This window comes from Dama dama, chromosome 19 (genome assembly GCF_033118175.1).
Source record: "Dama dama isolate Ldn47 chromosome 19, ASM3311817v1, whole genome shotgun sequence".
Lineage (NCBI taxonomy): Eukaryota > Metazoa > Chordata > Mammalia > Artiodactyla > Cervidae > Dama > Dama dama.
In genome coordinates, this window is record NC_083699.1 from 35,396,825 (window position 1) to 35,410,342 (window position 13,518).

The 13,518-nt window shown below is 40.3% G+C and overlaps 1 protein-coding gene and 1 non-coding gene across 5 annotated transcripts in view; one reads left to right on the top strand and one right to left on the bottom strand.

Moving 5' to 3' along the window:
- Positions 1–5,515: 5,515 nt before the first annotated feature.
- On the top strand, positions 5,516–5,624 carry LOC133074262 (U6 spliceosomal RNA). The gene has a single exon (XR_009697115.1). It is a non-coding gene; the product is annotated as a U6 spliceosomal RNA (small nuclear RNA).
- Positions 5,625–12,064: 6,440 nt separating this feature from the next.
- MCCC1 (methylcrotonyl-CoA carboxylase subunit 1) overlaps positions 12,065–13,518 on the bottom strand; it is a 58,709-nt gene continuing 57,255 nt past the window's right edge. For all 4 annotated transcript variants that reach the window (XM_061166660.1, XM_061166661.1, XM_061166662.1 and 1 more), the window contains 2 exons: positions 12,919–12,990; positions 12,065–12,425 (listed from right to left, as the gene is read on the bottom strand). In XM_061166660.1, the coding sequence (XP_061022643.1) occupies positions 12,297–12,425; positions 12,919–12,990 (201 nt within the window). In that variant the 3' untranslated portion in view covers positions 12,065–12,296. The remainder of the gene's footprint in view (positions 12,426–12,918; positions 12,991–13,518) is intronic.

Here is a 13,518-nt window from a genome sequence, read left to right on the forward strand (position 1 = left end):
CTTAATATCATCAAGTAAATGTGTTGTCTTTACATTTCCCTGGAGTGTCTACACATTTTTTAAGAACATAAACTTTACTTAGAAAGTTAATTAACTCAGGTTTATGTTCTTGATTTCCTAATAATTTACTGACTCCTTGAGCAGAGGGACTGTGTTTTATTTATGCCTGCTTCTGAGTGCTTTGCCAATACTTACGCCCAGATTTCACAGTAAAGATAATTAATTAAATGTGTAATGACAGCTTTTTATGACTTTCCATGTAAATATATTCAAATCAGAAAAAAGTAATCACAGCACCTGTCCAGATTTTTGGTACAGGAAATTGAGACAATATAGATCCTCAATTTCTTGAATTAAATTGAAATGAAAATGCTATATTTGACATGAGCAAATGCAAATCTGAAACACCTGACTACTAAAACTCTCTCTTGATAGCTATCACAGTTTTTGACAACCTGAGAAATTAATTGTCTAAAGAGAATCAGTCAGTTTTGGCATGCTATCCATGGTCACCAAATAAAAGTAAGGGAACATCCTTGATAGGAGAAAAATGCATCCTATGAATTTTAATACAAAAATGGAAGGTTTGTCTTGGATTGACTCAAGATAAATAGTTTTGAAAATCTATGCACAAGGGATTTTCCCTTTTGTACCATCTCCCCACCTGTTTCCTTTTCACTTCCACACCAGTTCTAGTTCTTTTTTACTGTGGACAAATAAAATATATGAATTTATAGGAAAAACAAGTGAGAGATATGTATCCTTAAGCATATGATCCTAATAGGAAAAAAGAAAGTTTTGTACATCAAAATAAGTTCTACTTCATTTTATAATAGCAAAAATTTTAAATAAGCTGAATGTCTAAGATGAGGAAAATGGTTATATAAATTATATCCTATTTGATTACCAGGATAACTAAGGGATAATTAACAAGTTTTTAAAGTTAGAATTATGAAGACCATGTAACAAGATGGAAGATGCTTATGATGTATAAGTAAAAACAATCAGGGTTGAAATTTTATGAACATAATGATTTAGATTATGTAAAAAGTGTACCTGTAAATAGAAGGCTGAAAGGAAATACAGTAAAATAATAATAGTGACTCTGCTAGTGTGGGGGAATTATGCATGATTTTAAAAATATATTCCTGGCCTTTCAGTTCTGTTCAGTTCAGTTCAGTCGCTCAGTCATGTCCGACTCTTTGCGACCCCATGAATCGCAGCACGCCAGGCCTCCCTGTCCATCACAAACTCCCGGAGTTTACTCAAACACATGTCCATCGAGTCAGTGATGCCATCCAGCCATCTCATCCTCTGTCGTCCCCTTCTCCTCCTGCCCCCAATCCCTCCCAGCATCAGGGTCTTTTCCAATAAGTCAACTGGCCTTTAGAATATGCTAAATAAATAATTCCTTTTATTTAAAACTAAAAAGAGTATTAAATTTAAATACATTTTCTTCTTATTTCTTTACTTGTCTGCACCAGGTTTAGATCCAGCATGCAGGGTTTTTAATTACAGCGTGCAAATCCTTAATTGCGGCATGTGAAATCTAGTTCCCTGACCAGGATCGAACCCCCTGCATTGGGAGAATAGAGTCTTAGCCCCTGGACCACCAGGGAAGTCCCGGTTTTCTTCTTTTTAAAGTATGTATCCAGCTTATAAATATATAAAACAATATTTATATTTTTATATTTTTATTTACATATAAAATATAGTAAAAGAATCAGGTTAACTTTTAAACATGGTGAAATAAAATATAATTTCTTTTTTAAGTTTTACTTCTTTTACATAAGTATTAAATACTATAAAGCATTTAATAACACAATACCTAGCAGGGATCCTTACACATTAGTGTTTGACATATATTGGCCGAATAGATTCAAAAACGCATTCATTTGTTCATTCATTCAACAAATATTTGTTGATGACCTGCTTCACCCAATGAGTATTTTTGCTGACTTAGAAAAAGCTCAAATGATTTTTTAAATTATGAAATATGCATAAGAATACAGAAACATAAGTGCACTGCTTAACAAGCTGTTGTGAAATGAACCCCCAACCCAGGTTAAGAACCAACATCACTGCCTGCACCCACTGGTCACCAGGACAGAGGCAGATGTGTAAGGACACTTGGGAAACTCCAGGGCCTCTGCTTCCAATGCCCTGGGCATTTGGCTTTTTTTGTAAAGTTTGCAAAAGTAAACATTTCCCCACCTTTGGTTAAGACCTCTGTGTACTTTCATAGCTAATTTTGTATTCCTCATTTCACATTTTTTTCCTTAGAGTCCCCACAAATTGTATAAGCTTCAGGACCCTCAAAATCTGAATCTGCCCTTAGACCACTATCTTGACTGTTAGGTATTGTTAGCTTCCAGACGGGTTACACAGTGTAAAACTGCCATTTCCCCATTTAGAATGTGCCGAATAGTTCTGTGAGCACTACCCCTTGACTACTCCGAGAGCTGCTTAGAGAAGAGAATTGACTGGCCTTTCACAGGAGCATGGTACGCGGAGTGGGTTGGCGTTTCACAGCTGTGGCCCCCTCAGAGCTGGGAATAGATCTCACTTGGCTGTCTCTTCTTCCTGAGACATACTCAGTACATCTCAGTGATGCACAGGAGGACAAGGCCAGCCTGTTACCTCCCGGACTAGTCTCTCTGAGATAGAGTTGCTAACAGACACCTCGCTTGTTAGGCACACAGAATATTTGTAACAAACGTGAATAGTTTGCTAACCTTTTGAAAAAATAAAGAGATATCATGTAAAAAGTCGACTTTCTGACTTCTTGTAAGCAGTTTGAAGATGTGCCCACTTCTAGGCCCACATTCCCACCTGACCTGGCACCAGCTGGGTAGAGCTGCAGAACATCTACTTTCTGAGGCCAGACCTCCTCCCTGAACTCCAGTTACTTCACTTACAGGTGTTGTCTGAGTATTTGGTCCCTTTATGCATTTGTATTGACAATCTAAAGTGGCCTCAGTGGTAACAGAATCCACCTGCTAATGCAGAAGATGCTGGTTCGATTCATGGATCAGGAAGATCCACTGGAGAAAGAAATGGCAACCCACTCCAGTGTTCTTGCCTGAAGAATCCCATGGACCGAGGAGGCTGGCGGGCTACAGTCCCTGGGGTCGCAATGAGTCAGATACAACTGACTGACTAAGCACTCATGCACAATCCATTACCTTGTATTAATACAAAATGCTTTCTTTGGTGACCTTTAAAAAATAAAATGTAAAGATAAGAAGGAACAAACTCCCCTCAAATACTCCATGACGACTTTCTTGCCAATATTTCCTGAACCCTTTACAATGGTGCTAGCAAGTCACCACCTCAAATGAAGTTAAATTATCTAAATGTACACAGATGAAGAAAATGAGAAACACACAAAGGTTCATCTCAAATGAAATAGTTTCCTGATCAGAAACAGTAAGAAGCAGCTAAGCATAACCTTAGATCTGTGCTTACTGAATTTTAAGGTGTATCAAACTCTTACCTGGAGACCTTGTTAAAAACACATGGCTGGGTCCCCTTCCCAGAGTTTCTGATTCTGTAGGTGTAGGGTGGGGCTGAGACTTTGTATTTCTAAGAGGTCCTCAGCTACTGTCCATTCTGCTGGCCTGGCATGCTTTCTGAGAACCACTGAGGCATGCTACTCAAAATGCGATCCCTTGGCTTGGTGCCTGGGAGTCTGTTAGGAACAGAGAAACTCAGGCCCTCTCTAGACCAGTGGGATCAGGATCTGCAGTGGTTTGTAGGAACATTACACAGATGCTCTGGACTAACTTGTCACTCCCAAAGCTTCCTGGGGCCTTTGTTAACTATGAAGAATGCCAGTCCTTTCCCTTAGAAATTTATTCAGAAATCTGTTCTTGTCAAGGGCTCCAAGTGATTCTTATCAGGAAAGTTTAGGGAAAATAGACTAATAGCGGTATTAACAAATCCAAAGAAAGAATATATTAAAAAAAAAAATAGGAATGAGCAAATGAAAATTTTTTAAGTGGGAAATCCCAGGGGAGGAAATTGGTAGATTGTCTTCAACCTTTTGGGGCTTTGGAGCCAACAGTATACATTGCTTTTGTGGAGAGAGATACATTAAATTGTCAGGTCTTTTATCATGCAACAAACTCCTTTCTTCTGGGTTCTTGCTCAACAAGAAGCTTCAACATTATAATTTGGCTTCCAAGTGTTTTTCACACCAGGAGAAACACACCAGTCAAATCAATACACATATTCTGATTTGTGACAGGTATATTTCTGTGAATCAAAAAATAATTAAGGTATTGATACATTTTTCTGTGGTTTCTCTTAGTGTCTCTAAGAGATCAAACCACTTTTGTTTTAATGACAAAATCAAATTTCTGGGCACATGTGTATGCTATTCTGTTGGAGGAAGGGACAAATATTTTTGCCCACAGGCAGGGGTTTGTGCTCAGTCGTATCTGATTCTTTGCAACCCCATGGCTCCTCTGTCCATGAGATTTTTCAGGCGAGGATACTGGAGTGGGTTGCCATTTTCTCCTCCAGAGAATCTTCCTGACCCGGGGATTGCAGGCAGATTCTTTACTCACTGAGCATCGAAGAAGCCCCTTTGCCTATAAAGTTTTCTTATATGTAGGTTCCACTGTGTAGTTTTAATATTTTAAATGTTTTCATATATTTAAGCAAGTCAGATTTTTTTTGAAAGGAGAATTACATTAGCAAATAATAAAAGTATGCAAACTAAATAAGAAACAAACATTTTTAAAAGTTAAGAGTTAAAGAAATTGTCTTAAATTTTAATTCTTTCAGTTTTATAAGTGAAATGCTGGACTTGGTGAGTCCTATGTTTTCCCTTAATCTGTTTTCACATTCTCCAGGAAAAGGGTGAAATTCTACCCTTCTGCTTAGAAGACCTAAACTGTTACTGAATCTACCTACATTTTTTCCCAAATGTCAGATGTTTCCAAAGTCCTTTCAAGGATCATAAATCTCGGAGAACTGTGGACCTCATTGCCTCCATCTACTGTCCAATCCCACAGTTTTCAACTGGGAAATTAACAAATTGCTTGTCAATGTTGAAACATGGTATTTCTATTAAGGCTTCAAGTGGATAATCTTATTCTAGAAATGAGGCCATCAGAGGATCTGTTTGTTTGGAGGATATTTTAATGTTAACCTCCATTCTGAATAGAATAGTTTTTATTTCCAAGGTTTCAATTCCACCTTAAGTTACACTGAGTTTTTAAAGGCATCTGGCCAGTTGCATGACTGGGATCCTCTGGTCAAGCAAACATGAGGGCCCTGGTACCATTAAGTTCTCTGGGTGGAGATTTGAAAGCATGAAAAAATACTCAGCCAAGGAGGAAAGGTTTTCAGAAAATGGGTAAGAGTGTAACTGTGCAAGACCCTATGGGTACTTCGGGGGACAGACCCCTCTCCCATATCCTCTGCTTTACTCCTCTCTGGAGTACCTAGATAATAGTGTCTGAGGCACATTTCCTGAGTTATTTTACAGATGTAAAAGTCAGTTCAGGTGCTCGCTTCGGCAGCACATATACTAAAAAATTGGAACGATACAGAGAAGATTAGCATGGCCCCTGCGCAAGGATGACATGCAAATTCGTGAAGCGTTCCATATTTAAAAAAAAAAAAAAAAAAAAGTCAGTTCAGTTGCTCAGTCCTGTCTGACTCTTTGTGACCCCATTGACTGCAGCACACCAGGCCTCCCTGTCCATCACCAACTCCAGAGTTTACTCAAACTCATGTCCGTCACGTCAGTGATGCCATCCAACCATCTCATTCTCTGTCAGCCCCTTCTTCTCCCACCTTCAGTCTTTCCCAGCATCAGGGTCTTTTCCAACTAGTCAGTTCTTCACATCAGGTGGCCAAAGTGTTGGAGTTTCAGCTTCAGCATCAGTCCTTCCAATGAATATTCAGGACTGATTTCTTTTAGGATGGACTGGTTGGATCTCCTTGCAGTCCAAGGGACTCTCAAGAGTCTTCTCCAACACCACAGTTCAAAAGCATCAATTCTTTAGCACTCTGCTTTCTTTATAGCCCAACTCTCACATCCATACATGACTACTGGAAAAACCATAGCTGGGACTAGACGGACCTTTGTTGGCAAAGTAATGCCTCTGCTTTATAATATGCTGTCTAGGTTGGTCATAACTTTTCTTCCAAGGAGCAAGCATCTTTTAATTTCATGGCTGCAGTCACCATCTGCTGTGATTTTGGAACCTCAAAAAATAAAGTCTGTCACTCTTTCCACTGTTTCCCCATCTATTTGCCTTGAAGTGATGGGACTAGATGCCATGATCTTAGTTTTCTGAATGTTGAGCTTTAAGCCAACTTTTTGACTCTCCTCTTTCACTTTCATCAAGAGGCTCTTTAGTTCTTCTTCGCTTTCTGCCATAAGGGTGGTGTCATCTGCCTATCTGAGGTTGTTGATATTTGTTCTGGCAATCTTGATTCCAGCTTGTGCTTCATCCAGCCTGGCATTTCTCATGATGTACTCTGCATATAAGTTAAATAGGCAGAGTGACAATACACAGCCTTGATGTACTCCTTTCCTGATTGGAATCAGTCTGTTGTTCCATGTCTAGTTCTAACTGTTGCTTCTTGACCTGCATACAGATTTTTCCACAGTTTCTTGTGATCCACACAGTCAAAGGCTTTGGCATAGTCAATAAAGCAAAAGTAGATGTTCCAAAATTAAATATTTATTTGAGAAGAGACTAATAATACTTACATGGCTGAGGAACTAAAGATCTATCTATGGCTTATCTTGCGTATACATAGCAAGGAATGACCTCAGCAGGGGTCAGTTCTGGGAGAGGAGCAGGGAAGGTCAAGGGCAATTGTGGGTGAGAAGTCTGTTTAGATGGAGACATCAAAAAAGGAAGCTCTGTGTGTGGCCAAATATGTAACAGGAACAAACTTAGGCAGGTGCCAGTCTGCATGAAAATTAACACGAAGCCTGCTTTCAGTAATGGAGAAAACCATATGGCTTTTATGATATAGGAGGTAATGAAAAAGGAATAAAAACAATTGGGAAGACAGAGACATCCCAGGTTACCTTTGTTGTTGTTAGTGATTTTGAAAATTTTTTTCTGGTGGTGGGAGTGGTGTATGTGGAATGAGAGTTATTTCAAATGTAATCAAAGGGTTTAGGAAAATGCTAACCAGCAGTGGTAAGAACAGAGAATGTTAGCCTTCTTGGGAGGGAGGAAGTTACATACAGGCTGTGGCTGGAGGCTTCAGGGAGGGCAACTCAGTGCAGGAGACTGAGTCCGAATTAGAGGCACCAAGTCATTCTGCTTCCTGGGATCCAGTAGGTGGGGAGACAAATGTCAGGTTGACAGGGTAATCACTGGTATCAGGGCTATGATATCTGCTAATGGTCCAGGCACTCGCAGAAGAAATAGTGTCTCCAGGGTTACTCACAGGGTGTGGGGGTGGATAGACAAGACTGCTCGTACCCAGCCAGAGACTTTAAGAGTTGTGAGCCGGGCCTCCTGGGATGCCCTATACTGAGTACAGTCTAACTTATACTCTGAGACTCAGACTCTGAGTCTACCCAGACTCTGAATTAGTAGTTAGACTACTAACCCCAAGGCTGCAGCTCCCTGGGGCCAGCCCTCAGGGAGCAGGGTGTCATTAGCAGGAAGGGACTAATGACCCAAGACTCCCTGCTCTGGGCTTGGAGCAAAGTACTTGGGGACAGCCATCTCCTCCAGTCTCACCATGCAGTTTAAATCACATTTTCCTCTTCCTGGGTATTTTGAAGCTTAGTGTGAATATCTACGAGTGCTTTTTGAGATCCTCCGATGAAAGGTACAACAGAAATGCAAAGTATTACTATCAACACTGTAAATATTTTAACGGCAACAGCAGAAGTGCTATGTGTAGGCAGAAGATAGATGCACATTCCGACACCCAATATTCCTAAGGGAACCACTGGGGAGTCAAAAATGGTATTTAAGAGAAGAGAAGCCAGTGATAGCGGGGGAAAAAAGATAGTTGAATTAAGTAAGAGCCCTCTCTACAATGCTGCCCAGTGGAATGGTAATGCCCACTCAAACAGGCTTCAGCCAGATACCATGATTTCCCCTCCAAGTATCAGCCACAAACATGAGTGACAACTGATGCGGACGGTGGAGCAGGTCCAGGCCCAGCCTTTGCGCAAGAGGCAAGCTGCTTCTGGAAGCACTGTTGTCCCATTAGCAGGCAGACAGGCTCTGGGACAAGCCAGCCTGGCAGCTGACTGTTGTAGAGGGAGGGGCTGATGGAGGCTTCCCCTGATAGTACCAATCTGCCCGAGGTCGACAGGTGCCTGGCTGACCCTGGAGCGGGCTAGAGCTGAGGGAGTGGGGAGAGGGGACAGAGTGGTGCATGACCAGGCAGGATTTTTCCTCCACCACAGGTCCTGGGAATTTTGCTGGCAAGAATAACCAGCTGGGCTTAATTTAGTGCAGTTTCTTAATTGCTCTTACGCAGTAACTGAAGTTAGAAATTACTAATAACTGCCAGGTGAGTATAAATGATGTTTCAAGCACAGTGCTATAGTCAGCCTCTATATTTTCTCATTTAATCTTCACAACAACTCTGGGAGGTAGTGCTACTACCCTCATTCACAGGCAGAGCTCAGAGAAGTTGAAGGACATGCCCAAGATACTACAGTAAGTGGTCAGGCTAGGACCTGAATGCACGAACTGTCACTCCAAAGCTGTCTTGTCTACAACGCTATATGTCTTCCTCAGTGGTTAAAAAGCAACCATCAGGGCTCTGAAATTGTTTTCTTGGTTATTATAGTCCTAAAACACTGCATCCAGAATGTTATGGTCAAAGATAAGGTAGCAAACAGCTTTCTTCCAACTAACAATATGGCTCAGGTTTTGATCCACGCCTACAAATGGATCTTATCCAAAAAAGAGTTACTTTGAAGTCAAGGAGACATGAACATGGACCCCCCACCCCGGCCAGGCTTCCATATTTGGTGCCTCTTTCGGACTCACTGTCTCCAGCCTCTTTCCACTTTCCAATCTATATTCCAGACCGTGGCCAGAAATAACTCTGAAAAACCTGTCTGTTTGAAAATCTCCAGGGCTCCCAACTGTGTTCAGAATACAGCCCGTCCCCGATGGGCAGCCCTGCTCGGCCACGCCCCCCGTGGCCCAGCCCCTGCTGGATCACCCTGTGCCCCAGTGTGCACCTTCACACCTCGCTGTTATTATTAGCCCTGCTAGTTCCTTTCCCTGCAATGGCCTGGTCTTACCTTCTTTCTGTGTCTGGCAAATGGCTTTCCTCCAAAGGCTGGTTCAAATGTCACTGCTGCTCCCTCAGCTTCCTGACCCAAAGTAGAATTTATTACTCCAGTCGCTTGACCCTCCCCCCCGAGGGCACCTGGTGCCCAGGCATATTATACTACTTACCATCAATTACAGTACATTACTGGATACAGCTGGATCTTGTTTCCCAGTAATTGAGGCAAGGGCAAAAACCATTTCTTACCATCTTTGCTTTCAGAGGCCCGGGTATACAGCAAATGCCCTAGTGTTTTAAAAGAAATAGATGTAGTCATGTGCAAAGGAAATACTCACACAGCACCACAGCAGTGATCTCAAAGAATGTCCCCAGTTTATGGGTAACTGGGGTAGCTGGCTTCCAATTCCTTCTCTACACATCATTACTTGTGATCCACAGAGCTCCTCCACCATGAAATAGAAAAGAACTTGTGCCCCTGAAGGGTATGAAGGGGGCCATACAGCAACCCCAAATTTCTACCAAAGCACCTTTGCTCTTCCCTCTCGTCAAAATAGGAAGTTTTGTTTACACAAGGGAAAAGGCTGTGTTGCTAAAAGTATAGTTAAAAGCACTGGTTTAGGATATTCCCTGGCTGTCCAGTGATTAGGACTCAATGCTTTCATTGCTGAGAGTGCTGTGGCACCACCAAAAAAAGCCCTGGTTTTGATGGTCTCTTCCTTTACTTCCTCATGACTATCTGTAAGCATCTCTTCCTAACTGGTTTTCCAGCCTCTAGTCCTTTACTCTTCCATCCAACTTGCAAATTACTGCCAGAATAAATTTTCTAAAATATTACTTGAACCATATGTAATGTATATGATCAACCAAACATCCAGCCGTACAACTGGAACACTAAACAGTAACCTGCATCTACCTGTACATACTTCATACATGTCAACCCCTTGCTTAACTACCTGGAGCTAATCACTGTCTTTAATTTTTAATTCTACTTTTTAAAGAATGTTTTATTAAAGGGGAAATGGTGGGGGAGGGGTAAACTAGGAGCATGGGATTAACAGATACAAACTACTGTACATAAAATAGATAAGCAAGGACTTACTGTATAATACAGGGAACTATATTTGATAATCTGTAATAACCTATAATGGAAAAGAATCTGAAAATAATAGATATAAAACTGAACCACTTTGCTGTATACCTGAAACTAACACATTATAAATCAACCATACCTTAACAAAAAAATATAGTTTTATTATATATACATATGAATATAGTTGATTTTCCAAGTCTGTAAAGATAGTACCATACTGTGTATATCTCCTGGTACATGCTATTTCACTATTATGAATTCAAGATTCATCCATGTTGATGCTCTTAACTTGTTTATTTTGCTGTTACATAGTATTCCACTGTGTGCCATACCAGTGATTTATTCCTTCTCCTGCCAACCAACTCGGATCCTTTCCAACGCTTTGCTATTACGGGTAACGTGGCTATCAACATTCTTGGTGCACAAGTGTGTTTGTGCATTTCTGAACTGGGATGTCAGGTCATAAGGTATACAAATGTTCACCCTTATAAAATAATGTCAAAGTTTTTTTTTTTAAACAGACTCTAATAAACCAGATAAAATTTTCCAAAATCACTGCTTTCCCTGCTGAAAAATAATTCAGTGGATAACTACAACTTGCAAGATAAAATCTAAACCTGTCATTCCATGCCAGTTACCTTCTGGTCCCAACCTAAATTTCATACTTTATCTCTTATTGTCCCTACTCGCCCATCCAAGCACCTCCCTCTCCAGTTGGGCAGATTTGCTCCTGAATATAGAACCCAACTTGCTCATTTTCAAGTGTGGGCTCTGCTCCTTCCTTTCTAGTGTATAATTTCCATGCACTCCTGCTATTGCCCTTGGGTTCTCCTTCCTTAAAAAAAACCTACCCTGAGCACAACTGCCCACTGAAGTCTCTTCCCCCAGCTCCTGAAGACCTGTATTCTGCACATCATATGCCATCAACCTTCACCCAGACCCACATCTTAGTGTATTGAGTTTCCTGCTGCCTTGTTGGAAAAATGGATGTTCTAACTACTGTGTGATCAGATTTACTTGGGAACTCAGCATTTCCAAATTTAGTATCTAGTACCTTTCTCACCATTCTCTTGACAATGGAATTACTTAATTTTGGATCTGATTGTTTTCCACATGATGTTTCACATGATTATCTTATTTTCCCAATTAGGTCATCAGCATTTTAAAGTACAAAGACCATATTTTAAAATTTCATTGTAGTCTCTACAACATTTAATGCAGTCTCATCTGTGCAGCGAGAACTCAATTCAACAAATATTTAACACTTCAGTAGATACCTGAAAATGCAGAGGCTTGAAAGTGTGTTTCTAGAAAAATTATGTTCTAGCATACAATTTAAATATTATATATACGTGCATAAAATACATATACACAAAAGCTTAAGTGTGTCCATATACATTTGTACAAGCTTAGCAAGTACAATAAAGGCAAAGGCGGTCTGGATAGAAACTTTCCAATCACAAAAACAAGAAACAAATAACAACCAAGCCTTTAAACTGCCTAAGAAGTTACTCTTTGGCAAAAAAACTCTTAGGTTGAGTTTAGTGCTATGGCATCTGTCTCTGAAATATGTTAATATTCATTTTTCTCATGACTGTGATCGGGAGATAACTCATTCAGTTAAGTGACCTTTTCTCTCTCAGTTCTCTTTTCATCAAGTTGCTGCACACCTGCCTAAAAACAATACATGGTCAAATATTTGAGGCAGAAACAAACCATACTGTCTCCCAATTTTAAAAGTATACTTTAATTAGTATGAAATATTTTGAGAGAATTTATTGTATTTGTGACCCAAGTACATGATTTTTAAACATGAAAGGATTTTAAGTAGAATCATACAATCATTTAGTAAAAGTGCTAGTCATCAGATCCCGAGAAAAGCAGGAAGGCACTTTCTCTTTTTGGTGTGGATACTGTACTGAGCATGTTGCTTAACTGGCTGTTTATTTGATGGAGTTTAATCTGCTTCCCTTTTGTCAGAGTCTTCCTCCTCGAACTCGACTAAACGAGCGTGTCTGTTCGCCTGAGAACCTTCTCCGTAGAATACCTTCTTGATCGTGCCATCCTTTGGCGCCTTTATGATATGCTGTAGAGACACAAGGCATGACGGACAATGGCTGTGATACTAACGAGGGTTGAGCACACACCAAGTCAAGACACAGGAAGAGTGAAAAATGAAGTCAGCTGCTTTGATGTTTCGTCATGTATCAATGCTTCCTGATCTTTCTCACATCACAGCACACTGAGAAAATAAAAACATGTTTATGGTGCACTTGGGGGTTGAGAGGAGTCATTACCTTGATACACCTGTAAACCGTTCAAGGTCAGTAACTGGGAAGCTCTGGATTAGCTAGTAATTCTCAGCCCAAGCTTCACAGTAGACTCTCAGCTGGGAAGCTTTTAAAAACTACTGATCCTTGGGCTCCCCTACAGGAAATCCCAATTCAACTGGGCTGGGGAAGGACTTTTTTCCCCCTGATATTTAAAATGGTCTTAACTTACAAAATAAGACAAAAGAAAAATTGGGACTGATAGCTCCCAAAGTTTACTTGGCAGGTGAACCTATGAATTTCACTTACTTCCATCTTCATTGCAATCATAACCATCAGAGAGTCTCCAGCTTTTACTCTGTCTCCAGCTTTCACAAACACCTAGAGATTCAGAGTGACAGGTTAATATTTAAAAACACAGAGGTTCTTTGTGATGGTCCACATGTGGTCTGAGAACTGGGTAAATTATACACCTGATTTGTGGTGCACAGAGTTGGTATATAAACATACAGAGGAGAAGTATGTGTCTATGTGCTTGTCTTGTCTGCCTTTTTTTTTCCCCCTTTTTAAGAGATTGAAGGTTTGTGGCAACTTCATCAAGCAAGACTATGGGTGCCATTTTCCCAATAGCATTTGCTCACTTTGTGCCTCAGTGTCACATTTTGGTAATTCTTGCAATATTTCAATATTCCTCCACCAGTAAAAAGATTGTAACTTACTGAGATCAGTGATGATGGTTAGCATTTCTCAGCAATAAAGATTTTTAAAAAATTTTTATTTTATATTGGCGTATAGTTGATTTACAATGTTGTGTTAGTTTCAGGTATATAGCAAAGTGATTCAGTTACACATATATCTAAGTATTTTTTAATTACAGTACATACATTGTTTTTTTCCTAGACATGATGC